Source organism: Loxodonta africana, chromosome 2 (genome assembly GCF_030014295.1).
Source record: "Loxodonta africana isolate mLoxAfr1 chromosome 2, mLoxAfr1.hap2, whole genome shotgun sequence".
In the NCBI taxonomy this organism is placed as follows: domain Eukaryota; kingdom Metazoa; phylum Chordata; class Mammalia; order Proboscidea; family Elephantidae; genus Loxodonta; species Loxodonta africana.
In genome coordinates this window covers 222,779,533-222,795,880 of record NC_087343.1, presented here as the reverse complement: position 1 = coordinate 222,795,880, position 16,348 = coordinate 222,779,533, and the positions used below count along the sequence as shown (strand labels likewise).

Sequence of the window (16,348 nt, the reverse complement as noted above, 5' to 3'; positions counted from 1 at the left end):
ATAGCACAGCGGTCACCAGGTTTTCTAGGAATGCAGTGTTGCTGAAGAACAGGCATGTCCCTGGAACCACGTGGTGTCCAGCTGCAGGCATGTCCCAGGAAAGGACATTTCAAAAGACGTGATATTGAAACCACAGAGAAGAAAGGCTTTCTGTTTGTTTTTTACACTTTTCGCCTGATGACTAGAGATAGATGTTTCAAGTGAAGAAGAAATAGTCCTTCACTTTAACAGTAGCATGCCACTTCTAGTCATCCAAGTAAGGTAGTCAGTTCTGGTGCCCCTTGTATAATTGCAGCCATGGTGGTGCAGTGGTTAAGCCCTCGGCTGCTAACCAGGAGGCTGGCAGTTCGAATCCACCAGCTGTTCCTTGGAAAACGTATGGGGTAGTTCTACTCTAGCCTACAGTGTCCTGTAAGTCAGAATGGGCTTGACGGCAACGGGTTTGGGTTTGGTTTTGTATAATTTGGCTAATGTTCACAGAGACCGACTTGGTGCTGGGCCCTGTTCTAGGCACATAAATGTATTAACTCAAGTCAGTCCTCACAATGACCCTTTGGTACAGCATACCAGGAGAGAGCTATTAACTGACTTTTGTGCAGCTAGTATCTAGTGGAGTCCAGAGCCCTGCTCCTTCCCTGTGCTGGTGGGTAGTCTCCTCCCGCGGTGCCAGGGTCCAGCAGCAGCCTGTCTCTGGGCCAAGGAGCTGAGGAGTGGGGGCCAGAGCTGAGCAAAAGAGAACTGCAAAAAGCAGGACCTGGGAGGCTGTCCTGTAAGAGCCATGGGCGTGTGTGTGTGGCCAGCAAACTGGCTTCGAGGTAGCCCCAGAGCTAGTGGTGTGCATGTTTGGAGCAAGGCTTCAGAGAACAGAATGGAGTCGGCTATGTCAAGATTCCTGTGTTTTAATGGGGAAAAAAAATGGGCGTAATCACTTTTATTTCTTATTCATCCCCTCCTTTAGAAAAAAACAATGCAAGGAAAGGTCCGTAATCTGGTGCTATCTGAAATTGCCTTTCGTAAGGCGACATGTGAGAGATTTGCCTGATTTAGGAAGACTTGATTTTGTAGCTTCAGGATCAAGCTTGCCACTAAAGTGCTTTTCGAGGTTGGCGTACTTCCAAACCAAACCAGTGCTTTGGGTGTGGAGCCTTTTAGTTAAGTGATTAATTTCTTTATTTAGCATTCATTTAATTATTGTTTTTTGGAATCAGGCATAGAAGATGCATAACATCAGCAAATAAAGGTTGACTTAGGCACGCCCTTCAGAGCACCAGGACATGGGATGGCGTTGCTAGAGCTGGCAGGCTGGTCAAGCAAAAGACAGCCGTCCTTGCCCTTCCCTTAGAAGGAATATGCCACTTCCCTCTCCTCCCCTTGGTGAGTCCCACTCATCCTTCAAGAGTCAGCCGACGGACTTCTGAGTGAACATGGGGCTTCCAGCATGTGCATGAACGTTGACACCTTCTGAAATTCCACTAAATAACAATAACAAATAGCAATAGCAAATACACCAAAATGACAATAACAAAAGAATGGGGAAGCAGAGAACAGCTGGCAGTTTTGGGAGTTGGAAAGGATTTGGACAAATGAGAACTACTAAGCAGACAAGAGAAGCTGAAACCAGCCATGGGGGAACCCAAGAAGCACGTCAGCTCCTGCTGCAGAGTGCCAAAAAACTCAGGCATTGTAAGTGGAGAGGCCTTGAAGCCACAGGGTGGGACTGAAACAAGGTGTTGGTTGGACATCTGCATGAGAAGTGGTAGACCTCTAGGTTCCCTGTCCTGTTCCTCTCAATTACCCATCTCCTCCTGCCCCAACCCAGCAGGTACTGGGCCCACCCACTGGAGAGGTTGACGTAGAGGGACTCATAATTGGGGACAGCAGGCGTGGCACTGTCCTGGATATGGAGACTCAGGGAAGGCTTGATCTGGAAATGTGAGAGCCCTTCTGCCCCTTCTCCTGTTTTTTTCCCAGAACAGTGGCAGCCAGGTTTATACTCCAGGGGGAATGTGGGACTTCTCTGGAGAAACTGACCAACGAGAGAAGACTGAGGAATACTGTGAGGGGGCCTGACAATAAAATGACCACTCGCTCTCCCATCATTCTGCAGGGAAGCTACCATGCACCTGGGTACCCAGTGAAATTTTCAGTGTGAATGTTCTGCCCAGGATCACTAGCATTGCAAGGAATTCTCTAACATGAGAGAGGGGGACCACAACAACCAACAGGAAAAAAATTGTGCTGAGAAACCAGGGTAAATTTCACAGAGGGGAAACTAAAAACCAAACCCCAAATTATGATACTCAGGGAGGAGATATTAACCCAGTGCCGTCGAGTCGATTACAAGTCATAGCGACCTTATAGGACAGAGCAGAACTGCCCCACAGAGTTTCCAAGGAGCGCCTGGCAGATTCTTGAAATAAAAACAGGTTACTTTAAAAAAGAAAAGAAAATCATTGGAAATTATAGCTATGCTAGCAGAATTAAGTTTGATGGATGAGTACCGGATAACATAGAGGAAATCTTTTAGAGCAATGACCAAAAGACAACACTATAGAGAAAAGAAGACTGAAGTATTGATTCAGGAGACTCAACATATGACTAAGAGTAGTGCCATAGAGGAGAAAATGGAAGGGAGGAAATAAGCAGCAAAATGTCCCAGGCCTAAAGGACATGTGTTTCCAGGTTGGAAAAGCCCAGCAAGTGATCAGCACCATGAATGAAAATGACCCACATTGAGCCACGTCGTCGTGAAATTTAAATATTAGAATTAAAAAGAAGAAAAACCTTCAGAGAGATTTAAAAAAGGTAAAACAAAAAATCACAGCTCACTTCAGAAGCATTGCAAATCAGAATGGCATCATATTGTACGTCTCAACCCCAACTGAAAATTCCTGTCCCAGCCAAGTTATTGTTCAAAAGGGAGAGTAGAGAAAAGCTGTGTCAGCTCACACTACTGATGCTGGCTCAGACCCCAAACTCATGCAGCCTCTGAGAGCCAGGTGCCTCCACTAACTTGCCACAAAATGTGTCCCACGGGACTGCTGCCTCCTCACACTGCTCACAGCCAAGGTCACAGGCCTACGCTCAGGGCAGGAGAGGTTGGGAAAGAAGGTTTCTTGGGGCAGTAGGGCTCAGACCGTAAAAAATTAGCAGAAACATCAGAAGGACGTTTTATAGTTCTGGGCAACCAGAAAACAGGGCAAAAGGCCACTGCATGCAGGATACAGAAAGAGGGGATCAGGGTGCAGGGAATACCCAGGATGCTGATGAAGGAGATTCCAGGACAATAAATGTGCTGGCTCCGATTGGAGCAGGATCAAGGGCACCAGGAAGAATAGCTTTAAAAAAAGAAAAGAAGCACATTAACTGATGAGTTCTATATAAAAAAATTAATCATAACACATATATGGCTCAGCTGTGAATAAATTTCTATGGTCGTAATCATGTGAACGCTGATTATTGATTTACCTGAAAATTGTGATGGAAATATATTGAGGGGGATTGGACAGAAGTATGAGTATTTGGGAGGGGTTACAGTGTATTAAGAAAGCTATATCCCGTCTGGGGTCTTAAAAGCCTGTGAGCGGCCATCTAAAATATCCCACTGGTCTCACTGCTTAGAGAGCAAGGGAGAATGAAGAAAACTAAAGATACAAGGGAAAGATTAGCCCAAAAGACTAATGGATCACAACTCCACCAGAATGAGTCCAGTACAACCAGATGGTGCCTGGCTACCACCACCAACTGCTCTGACAGGAATCACAGTAGATGGTCCCAGACAGAGATGGAGAAAAATATAGAACAAAATTCTGACTTTCAAAAACAAGACCAGGGGGCCAAGATGGCGGACTAGGTGGACGCTACCGCGGATCCCTCTTGCAACAAAGACTCGGAAAAACAAGTGAATCGATCACATACATAACAATCTATGAACTCTGAACAACAAACACAGACTTAGAGATGGAGAACGAACAAATACGGGCAGACAGCGATCGTTTTCAGAACCAGGAGCCAGCGTACCAGCTGATCTCCTGGAAAAACTAGTTTCCCAGTGATAGCTCGGAGACAGCAGTCCATATCAAACCACATAAAGAAGCAGACCATGACAGCTTCTCCAACCCCCCAAACAAAAGAATCAAAATCTTTCCCAAATGAAGATACAATCCTGGAATTATCAGATACAGAATATAAAAAACTAATTTACAGAATGCTTAAAGACATCACAAATGAAATTAGGCTAACTGCAGAAAAAGCCAAGGAACACACTGATAAAACTGTTGAAGAACTCAAAAAGATTATTCAAGAACATAGTGGAAAAATTAATAAGTTGCAAGAATCCATAGAGAGACAGCATGTAAAAATCCAAAAGATTAACAATAAAATTACAGAATTAGACAACGCAATAGGAAGTCAGAGGAGCAGACTCGAGCAATTAGAATGTAGACTGGGACATCTGGAGGACCAGGGAATCAACACCAACATAGCTGAAAAAAAATCAGATAAAAGAATTAAAAAAAATGAAGAAACCCTAAGAATCATGTGGGACTCTATCAAGAAGGATAACTTGCGAGTGATTGGAGTCCCAGAACAGGGAGGGGGGACAGAAAACACAGAGAAAATAGTTGAAGAACTCCTGACACAAAACTTCCCTGACATCATGAAAGACGAAAGGATATCTATCCAAGATGCTCATCGAACCCCATTTAAGTTTGATCCAAAAAGAAAAACACCAAGACATATTATCATCAAACTTGCCAAAACCAAAGACAAACAGAAAATTTTAAAAGCAGCCAGGGAGAAAAGAAAGGTTTCCTTCAAGGGAGAATCAATAAGAATAAGTTCAGACTACTCAGCAGAAACCATGCAGGCAAGAAGGGAATGGGACGACGTATACAGAGCACTGAAGGAGAAAAACTGCCAACCAAGGATCATATATCCAGCAAAACTCTCTCTGAAATATGAAGGAGAAATTAAGATATTTACAGATAAACACAAGTTTAGAGAATTTGCAAAAACTAAACCAAGACTGCAAGAAATGCTAAAGGAGATTGTTTGGCCTGATGACCAATAATATCAGGTACCAGCACAATACAAAATACAAGGTCACAAAACAGAATGTCCTGATATCAACACAACTCAAATAGGGAAAGCACAAAAACAAACAAATTAAGATTAATTCTAAAAAATAAATAAACAAAATAATACACATAACAGGGAATCATGGAAATCAATACATAAACGATCACAATAATCAAAAAGAGGGACTAAATATAGGAGGCATTGAACTGCCAGATGGAGAGTGATACAAGGCGAGATAGAATGATACAAGTTAGGTTTTTACTTAGAAAAATAGGGGTAAATAATAAGGTAACCACAAAAAGGAATATCAATTCCATAACTCAAGAAAAAAGCCAAGAAAAACGTAACGACTCAACTAACATAAAGTTAAACATTATGAAAATGAGGATCTCACAATCTATTAAGAAAAACGTCTCAGCACAAAAAAGTATGTGGAAAAATGAAATGACCAACAACACACATGAAAAGGCATCAAAATGACAGCACTAAAAACTTATTTATCTATAATTACGCTGAATGTAAATGGACTAAATGCACCAATAAAGAGACAGAGAGTCTCAGACTGGATAAAGAAACACGATCCGTCTATATGCTGCCTACAAGAGACATACCTTAGACTTAGTGACACAAACAAACTAAAACTCAAAGGATGGAAAAAATATATCAAGCAAACAATAAGCAAAAAAGAAGAAGAGTAGCAATATTAATTTCTGACAAAATAGACCTTAGACTTAAATCCACCACAAAGGATAAAGGACACTATATAATGATAAAAGGGACAATTGATCAGGAAGACATAACCATATTAAATATTTATGCACCCAATGACAGGGCTGCAAGATACATAAAACAAATTTTAACAGAATTGAAAAGTGAGATAGACACCTCCACATTTATAGTAGGAGACTTCAACACACCACTTTCGGAGAAGGACAGGACATCCAGTAAGAAGCTCAATAGAGACACAGAAGACCTACTTACAACAATCAACCAACTTGACCTCATTGACTTATACAGAACTTTCCACCCAACTGCTGCAAAATATACTTTTTTTCTAGTGCACATGGAACATTCTCTAGAATAGACCACATATTAGGTCATAAAACAAATCTTTGCAGAATCCAAAACATCGAAATATTACAAAGCATCTTCTCAGACCACAAGGCAATGAAACTAGAAATCAATAACAGAAAAACTAGGGAAAAGAAATCAAATACTTGGAAAATGAACAATACCCTCCTGAAAAAAGACTGGGTTATAGAAGACATCAAGGAGGGAATAAGGAAATTCATAGAATGCAACGAGAATGAAAATACTTCCTATCAAAACCTCTGGGACACAGCAAAAGCAGTGCTCAGAGGCCAATTTATATCGATAAATGCACACATGCAAAAAGAAGAAAGAGCCAAAATCAGAGAACTGTCCCTACAACTTGAACAAATAGAAAGTGAGCAACAAAAGCACCCATCAGGCACCAGAAGAAAACAAATAATAAAAATTAGAGCTGAACTAAATGAATTAGAGAACAGAAAAACAATTGAAAGAATTAACAAAGCCAAAAGCTGATTCTTTGAAAAAATTAACAAAATTGATAAACCATTGGCTCGACTGACTGAAGAAAAACAGGAAAGGAAACAAATAACCCGAATAAGAAACGAGAAGGACCACATCACAACAGAGCCAAATGAAATTAAAAGAATCATTTCAGATTACTACGAAAAATTGTACTCTAACAAATTTGAAAACCTAGAAGAAATGGATAAATTCTTGGAAAAATACTACCTACCTAAACTAACACATTCAGAAGTAGAACAACTAAATAGACCCATAACAAAAAAAGAGATTGAAACGGTAATCAAAAAACTTCCAACAAAAAAAAGTCCTGGCCCGGATGGCTTCACTGCAGAGTTCTGCCAAACCTTCAGAGAAGACTTAACACCACTACTACTGAAGGTATTTCAAAGCATAGAAAAAGACGGAATACTACCCAACTCATTCTATGAAGCTACCATCTCCCTGATACCAAAACCAGGTAAAGACATTACAAAAAAAGAAAATTATAGACCTATATCCCTCATGAACATAGATGCAAAAATCCTCAATAAAATTCTAGCCAATAGAATCCAACAACACATCAAAAAAATAATTCACCCTGATCAAGTGGGATTTATACCAGGTATGCAAGGCTGGTTTAATATCAGAAAAACCATTAATGTAATCCATCACATAAATAAAACAAAAGATAAAAACCACATGATCTTATCAACAGATGCAGAAAAGGCATTTGACAAAGTTCAACACCCATTTATGATAAAAACTCTTACCAAAATAGGAATTGAAGGAAACTTCCTCAACATAATAAAGGGCATCTATGCAAAGCCAACAGCCAATATCACTCTAAATGGAGAGAACCTGAAAGCATTTCCCCTGAGAACGGGAACCAGACAAGGATGCCCTTTTTCACCACTCTTATTCAACATCGTACTTGAAGTCCTAGCCAGGGCAATTAGGCTAGACAAAGAAATAAAGGGTATCCAGATTGGCAAGGAGGAAGTAAAGCTATCACTATTTGCAGATGACATGATCGTATACATGGAAAACCCTAAGGAATCCTCCAGAAAACTACTGAAATTAATAGAAGAGTTTGGAAGAGTCTCAGGTTATAAAATAAACATACAAAAATCACTGGGATTCCTCTACATCAACAAAAAGAACACCGAAGAGGAAATAACCAAATCAATACCATTCACAGTAGCCCCCAAGAAGATAAAATACTTAGGAATAAATCTTACCAAGGATGTAAAAGACCTATACAAAGAAAACTATAAAACTCTGCTACAAGAAATTCAAAAGGACATACTTAAGTGGAAGAACATACCCTGCTCATGGAGAGGAAGACTTAACATAGTAAAAATGTCTATTCTACCAAAAGCCATCTACACATATAACGCACTTCCAATCCAAATACCAATGTCATATTTTAAGGGGATAGAGAAACAAATCACTAATTTCATATGGAAGGGAAAGAACCCCCGGATAAGCAAAGCATTACTGAAAAAGAAGAAAGTGGGAGGCCTCACTCTACCTGATTTCAGAACCTATTATACAGCTATAGTAGTCAAAACAGCCTGGTACTGGTACAGCAACAGGCACATAGACCAATGGAACAAAATTGAGAACCCAGATATAAATCCATCCATGTATGAGCAGCTGATATTTGACAAAGGACCAGTGTCAGTCAATTGGGGAAATGATAGTCTTTTTAACAAATGGTGCTGGCATAACTGGATATCCATTTGCAAAAGAATGAAACAGGACCCATACCTCACACCATGCACAAAAACTAACTCCAAGTGGATCAAAGACCTAAATATAAAGACTAAAACGATAAAGATCATGGAAGAAAAAAATAGGGACAACCCTAGGAGCCCTAATACAGGGCATAAACAGAATACAAAACATTACCAAAAATGATGAAGAGAAAGCAGATAACTGGGAGGTCCTAAAAATCAAATACCTATGCTCATCTAAAGACTTCACCAAAAGAGTAAAAAGACCACCTACAGACTGGGAAAGAATATTCAGCTATGACATCTCCGACCAGCGCCTGATCTCTAAAATCTACATGATTCTGTCAAAACTCAACCACAAAAAGACAAGCAACCCAATCAAGAAGTGGGCAAAGGATATGAACACACATTTCACTAAAGAAGATATTCAGGCAGCCAACAGATACATGAGAAAATGCTCCCGGTCATTAGCCATTAGAGAAATGCAAATTAAAACTACGATGAGATTCCATCTCACATCAACTAGACTGGCATTAATCCAAAAAACACAAAATAATAAATGTTGGAGAGGCTGCGGAGAGATTGGAACTCTCATACACTGCTGGTGGGAATGTAAAATGGTACAACCACTTTGGAAATCCATCTGGCGTTATCTTAAACAGTTAGAAATAGAACTACCATACAACCCAGAAATCCCACTCCTCGGAATATACCCTAGAGATACAAGAGCCTTCACACAAACAGATATATGCACACCCATGTTTATTGCAGCTCTGTTTACAATAGCAAAAAGCTGGAAGCAACCAAGATGTCCGTCAACGGATGAATGGGTAAATAAATTGTGGTATATTCACACAATGGAATACTACGCATCGATAAAGAACAGTGACGAATCTCTGAAACATTTCATAACATGGAGGAATCTGGAAGGCATTATGCTGAGCGAAATTAGTCAGAGGCAAAAGGACAAATATTGTATAAGACCACTATTATAAGATCTTGAGAAATAGAAAAAACGGAGAAGAACACATACTTTTGTGGTTACAAAGGGGGGAGGGAGGGAGAGGGTTTTTTATTGATCAATCAGTAGATAAGAACTGCTTTGGGTGAAGGGAAAGACAACACTCAATACAAGGAAGGTCATTCTAATTGGACTGGACTAAAAGCAAAGAGGTTTCCGGGATAAAAGGAATCCTTCAAAGGTCAGCAGAGCAGGGGCTGGGGTCTGGGGAACATGGTTTGAGGGGACTTCTAAGTCAATTGGCAAAATAATTCTATTATGAAAATATTCTGCATCCCACTTTGAAATGTGGCGTCTGGGGTCCTAAATGCCAACAAGCGGCCATCTAAGATGCATCAATTGGTCTCAACCCACCTGGAGCAAAGGCAAAGGAAGAACACCAAGGTCACACGACAACTAAGAGCCCAAGAGACAGAAAGGGCCACATGAACCAGAGACCTACATTATCCTGAGACCAGAAGAACTGGTTGGTGCCCGGCCACAATCGATGTCTGCCCTGTCAGGGAGCACAACAGACAACTCCTGAGGGAGCAGGAGACCAATGGGATACAGACCCCAAATTCTCATAAAAAGACCATACTTAATGGTATGACTGCGACTAGAGGAATCCCAGAGGCAACGCTCCCCAGACCTTCTGATGGCACAGGACAGGAACCATCCCCGAAGACAACTCATCAGACATGAAGGGGACTGGTCAGCGAGGGGGAGAGAGATGCTGATGAAGAGTGAGCTAATTAAATCAGGTGGACACTGGAGAGTGTGTTGGCAACTCTTGACTGGAGGGGGGATGGGAAGATAGAGAGAGAGGGAAGACGGCAAAATTGGCACGAAACGAGAGACTGAAGGGGCTGACTCAACAGGGGGAGAGCAAGTGGGAGAAGGGAGTGGGATGTATGTAAACTTACATGTGACAGACTGATTGGAATGGTAAATGTTCACTTGAAGCTTAATAAAAATTAATTTAAAAAAAAACAAAAAAACAAGACCAGACTTGCTGGCCTGACAGAGACTGGAGAAGCCCTGAGAGGGTGCTCCCTGGACACCCTTTTGGCTCAGTGATGAGGTCACTCCCAGGGTTCACCCTTCAGTCAAAGATTAGGCAGCCCCATGAAAGAAAACAAGACTAAAGGGGCACACCAGCCCAGGAGTGAGGACTGGAGGGCAGGAGGGGTCAAGAAAGGTTGTTAACCAATGTCATAAAACAATATGTGCACTAACTGTTTAGTGAGAAGCTAGCTTGTTCTGCAGACCATCATCTAAAGTACAATTTTAAAAAAAAAGAAAGGTAAATCCTTGTTTTCTATATTAAATAATTAATAGGTAATATATAATACTGAAAAATGATGTAAGCTTGTTAGTTAGAAATTCACTAATCTGAAACATTAGTTTTAAATTTATGTACACCCAAAAACATAGCTTCAAAATATATAAAGCATAAATTGGCAGAGTTACAAGGAGAAATAGAAAAATTTACCCTCATAATGGGAGATTTTAAGGCATCTATTTATTTTAATAAACATTCATAAATCAAGCAAACAGAAAGGGCTTAAGGCTATAGAAGATTTGAAGAACGCAATTAACATACTTGCTTTAAGGGGCCAATAAAAAATGTTGCCTCCAGCAAGTAGAGAGTATATATCCTTCTCTTTGATATGTGGTCTGTGCCTCTCTTATTTTTTGGTTTTAATTATTTTTAATTTACATCATTTTTTCTGTTTTGAATTTGCTGTTGTTGTTAGTTACCATCAAGTCGATTCTGACCCATGGTGACCCTGTGTGTGCAGAGTTGACTGCGTTGTAGGGTTTTCAAGGCTGTGACCTTTTGGAAGCAGATGACCAGGACTGTTCTGAATTTAGAGTTATTTAAAACAGCATTTCCTAATTTCCATAGATAGGGTTTTTACTCCTTGTCATCTTTTGTTTTATATTTCTAATCTTTAAAATCACTTACCCGTTGTCTTTCAGAATTTCCTCTTGACCAGGCCTGTTAGTGAAAAACCCTTCTGTGTGTGTCTCAGAATGCCTTAGTGTTTTTTATTGAAAAATATTTTTACTGGGTATTGAAATTGTGGTTTACACTTATTTTCTTTCTGCATATTGAAGATATTATTACACTGCCTTATAATTTCTATTACTTTTATCAAGAAGTCTGTTCTCATTTCAATTGTTCCTTCATAGATGTATTAATTTCCTAGGACTGCCATAATAAAGTACCACAAACTAGGGGGTGTATAAGAACACAAATTTATTCTCTTACAATTCTAGAGGCTAGAAGCTCAAATTCAGAATGTCAGCAGAACCATATTCTCTCCAAAAGCTTTAGGGGAAGATCCTTTCTTGTCTCTCTCAGTTTCTAGAATCCTCAGGCACTCCTTGGCTTGTAAATGCATCTTTACGTGTCTGGCCTTCCTCCATCTGGGTCTCTGTGCCTCTTCTCTGTTTATAAGGGCACCATTCAGCGGACCCACCCTACTCTGGCATGAATGCATATTAACTGATAACATCTTTAAGATTTTATTTCCAAACAAAGACACATTCGCAGGTACCAGGGGTTAGGACCTACATACTGGCCTTGGATGCATTTGAAGTCTTTGTCATTGAAGCTCTGCAGTTTATTACAGGGTCATCATTTGCATCTTTATTTTTATTTATTCTCCTTGCGACTTATTATGAATCTTCGATCTGAGGAATAATGTCCTTCATTCTGGATCATTTTCTTCCATTATGTTGCCCATTGCTTTTTCTTCATTCTCTGTTCTGACCTTTTGAAGGTCCTATTGTACATGTTTTAGACCTTCTCATATTGTACTCCATGTCTCTTTACTTCCCTCTTGTGTTTTTCTAGCAAAAAAAAATTTTTTTTTTTCTTTTTTTTAGTCTCTGTGCTACATTCTGGATAGTCTTTTCAGCTCTCTCTTTTAGTTTGTTAATTCCTTCTTCAGTTGTATCTAGTCTTCTGTTTAATCTATGTATTGTGTTTTTAATTTCAGTGTCAATATTTTTCATGTTATAGATGTTTTACTTGGTTATTTTCCATATCTGCCTGCTATTTTTCATTATATCTTAATCTTTCCTTATAGTTTTTAATCCTCCTTTACTCATTTAAACATTTCTCCCATATATTACTTCCAAACATATTTTATTCCCAGCTTGCTCCATTATCTCAAAATACCAGTCTTCCTGTTTTTTGTGTCTGCTGACAGCCTGATGGTGAATTGTTTCCTTGTTCAGTTTTTTGTTTGTTGGTTTGCTTTTATTATTATTATATTTTTTTGTGTGTGAAATCTTTAGCAGGGATTCTTTTCTGTGGTGGTTCTTTTATGTACCCTGGATTGTGGAAGTATTGGTATAGGGTGCTTTTATTTTGCTTCTGCCAGGCCCCCCAGGGGTTTCATAGGCCTAAGACCAACTTATATATATATATATATATATATTTTTTTTTTTTGGCTTGAGAAGTATAAATTTGTGTTCTGCACCCACATGTGGCTCTGGCTTGGGGCCTCATTTTCTTATGGGACTCATTTGATCCCTCCATCCCTCCCTTTGTGATATCTGAGCGGAGACCAGCTTTTTCTTGCTTTCCTGGGCCAATGGACCCTAGAGGAGTCCTTCCAGAGATCTCGCTTTGTATGAGCAGCTCAGCTTATAGACTCCCGTGCAGACCCAAGGCCTTGTCTTCCAGACCTGTATGTATGAGGACCCCAGATCCCAATCCCTGGGTGCCTTGATATCAACCCATGTTTTTATTCTTTGGTTTTAAGTTTCTTCTGCACGTCTGGCATGAAAGCTCTTGCATTCTTTCTTTTAAGTTCAATGGTGTATTAGAAAAAGGGGGCGGTGGTTCCTATTTTCTCCACTCTTTCCCAGTGTTTCCAGCCCAGTGGGGTCATTGCTAACATGTTCTGCTATGTGGCTGAACTGCCAAATGGGTCACCCTGTATTGTAATTGCTTTTGAAGTTTCTTTCCCTTCCTCCATCCAGCTCGTTGAGGGCACAAACCCAGCACAATACTGAACAAATGAAAAAATGACAACCACTTAATCTTGAATGCCTACGTCGAATCAGTTGAGCTTTGCAATGGGAAGAGTCAGTCTTTGGCTCCAATTTGCATGAAGGTGCCTTCTGTCATTCAAGTGCTGTGGTTTTCATCTGTCTTGCGGGTCATTTCCTTCCTTTTCTTGCTGGTGCTCTGGGATCCTGCTTGTCTGAGCTGTAGGCTCCTTCGTTTGGGGAAATTGTCCATTCTTCAGCTGTGTGCCCCAGCCCTGCCCACCTGTTCCCTGTGTTTCTTCCACTGATATTTTCTTGGGAGATCTCTGAGGCTTTCTTCAGTTGAAAATAAAGCAAAGCCGTATTGCTTCTATGCAGTGTTTTGGTTTTTTGCACATGCAAGTGTGTGTATACTTTTGTTTTTTTACAGAACTCTGCATGGTGAACCTACCCTGCTTTTTTCATCTAATTTACTTTTGAAAGTAACAGTCATGTTTTGGGCAGTGGACATGCTTTCATTTTCTAAAGCAGTGGAAATAAAGTTTATTTACCTGTGTAAAGGGCACACTATTAGCAAAGAAAATAACCTCCCCACAGAAAAGCGAAAAACAAACCCCAAAACCCAGGAGGAGCAGTGGGGTAGGGGCGGGGGGGGCATACTGACAGGCTTCCCATTGTTTCTGCTTCTTAACTCTCGTCTAACAGTTGTATCTCTTTTCTCACAGAGCACCTGTTAACTCATTTGGAACAAGCCAAAGGAGCTCCCCCGCCCAGCCAGAGCGAAGCGACTCCCGAGAAGGAACCAGAGGCACCCCAGGGGGAGCCACCCACAGGGCCCCAGACTGTCAGTGCCACCAAAGAGCTGAAGAAAAAGCCTCGAAGGGGGAGAAAGCCCAAAGCGCCAAGAACCGAGCAGCCACTAGTCATCGTGGAAGACAAGGACCCTGCAGGTAAGGGAGACAGTCCCTGGGAGCTGAGGGCCTGGAGGGACAGCCCCTTCCTGGGCCCCGAGGTCTAAAAGGTTTGGGGGGACCCTGAGGCCATCTCACCCTGAACAACCTGGGGAAACTCAGCATTGAGAGGTCACATGGAATATTCCTTCTGTCTCTAAATCATCTCTATGAATGTATGATGTGCTATAGTAAACTGCACACTAAAAAGCGCACAGGTTGTAGACTCTGAAGAACGTGTACACCTGGGCAACCAGCATTCCAGTCAGGACTGAGAACATTCTGACTCACCTGAGCATGCCCACATGACCCTTTCTAGCCCATCTTCCCACCCCCCAAGCCACACTCCAGGCAGCCACTTTTTAAATTTATTTTCATCATGAATTAGTTTTGCCTATTCTAGAATTTTATGTGAATGGAGCCCTTTTTGTGGCCGGCTCCTTGCATGTAGCATCATGTGTGCAGGATTCACTGTGTCATGTCCAGAGTTGCTCTTCTCCCTCGTGGCTGACCAGCGTTCCATTGTGCTCACGCGGAACCTGTACATAGACCAAGAGGCAGTTGTTCGAACAGAGCAAGAGGGTACCATGTAGTTTAAAATCAGAAAAGGCGTGCAGCAGGGTTGTATTATTTCACCTTACTTATTCAGTCTGTATGCTGAGCAGATACTCCAAGAAGCTGGACTATACGAAGAAGAACTTGGCATCAGAATCGGAGGAAGACTCAGTCTGTATGCTGAGCAGATACTCCAAGAAGCTGGACTATAGGAAGAAAAATGTGGCATCAGGATTGGAGGAAGACTTGTTAACAACCTGCAATATGCAGATGACACAACATTGCTTTTTGAAGATGAAGCCAACTTGAAGCACTTACTGACGAAGATCAAACACTACGGCCTTTAGTACGGATTATATCTGAACACAAAGAAAATGAAAATCCTCACAGCTGGGCCCATGAACAACATCATGATAAATGGAGAAAAGATTGAAGTTGTCAAGGATTTTATTCTACTTGAATCAGCAATCAACACCCATGGAAGCGGCAGTCAAGAAATCAAACGACGTGTTGCATTGGGCAAATCTGTGGCAAAAGACCTCTTTAAAATCTTAAAAAGCAAAGATGTCACTTTGATGACTAAGGTGCACCTGACCCAAACCATGGTATTTTCAGTCTCCTCATATGCGTATGAAAGCTGGACAATGAAAAAGGAAGAACCAAGAAGAACTGATGCATTTGAATTGTGGTGTTGGTGAAAAATACTGAATAGAACATGGGCTGCCAGAAGAATGAACAAATCTGTCTTGGAGGAAACGCAGCCAGAATGCCCCTTAGAAGGCAGGATGGTGAGATTTCTTCCTACTTTACTTTGGACACGTCATCAAGAGGGGCCAATTCCTGGAGAAGGACATCACACTTTGTAAAGCAGAAGGTCAGCAAAGAAGAGGGAGACACTCAATGAGATGGATTGACACAGTGACTCCAACAGTAGGCTCAAACGTAGCAACGATTGTGAGGATGGCGCAGGACTGGGCAACGTTTTGTTCTGTTGTACGCTGGGTCGCTATGAGTTGGAGCCAACTCAAGGGCACCTAACAACAGCAACAACAGTGTTCCATTGTGTGAATATACAACCGTGATGTGACTACCCCACTGTGTCTGACTATCCCAGCGTTGTGTAAATATATCAACCTAGTGTGACTGCCTCACCATGGTGTGAATACACTGCCTATGGATGGGCATTTGGGGTGTTTCCAGGTCTGGGCTAATGCTCCTCCCGTGACTGTACAGTGTCCTCCGTTGATTGTGACCCCCTCTCCAGGGGTTCACAGCCCTGCAGGGCTCTCCAAACTCTGTCCTCACTCGGCCTTCCCAGTCAGAGCTGCCGACACACGGCAGTTCCTCACCGGCCCCCTACATGGAGCCAGACATGATGTCTGGACGTTGGTCCCTTCACAACCTCGTTACTGACCACTGGGCAGGTTTCTCTTTGCTGTCTGGCGTATCTCAGAATTCCTTTG

At 41.3% G+C, this 16,348-nt stretch overlaps 1 protein-coding gene across 5 annotated transcripts in view; it reads left to right on the top strand.

Annotated features, from left to right (window-relative positions):
* Positions 1–16,348, top strand: part of PRDM15 (PR/SET domain 15) — a 124,226-nt gene that overhangs the window by 58,741 nt on the left and 49,137 nt on the right. For all 5 annotated transcript variants that reach the window (XM_064279486.1, XM_064279488.1, XM_064279487.1 and 2 more), the window contains one exon: positions 14,106–14,330. In XM_064279486.1, coding sequence (XP_064135556.1) covers positions 14,106–14,330 — 225 coding nt within the window. The remainder of the gene's footprint in view (positions 1–14,105; positions 14,331–16,348) is intronic.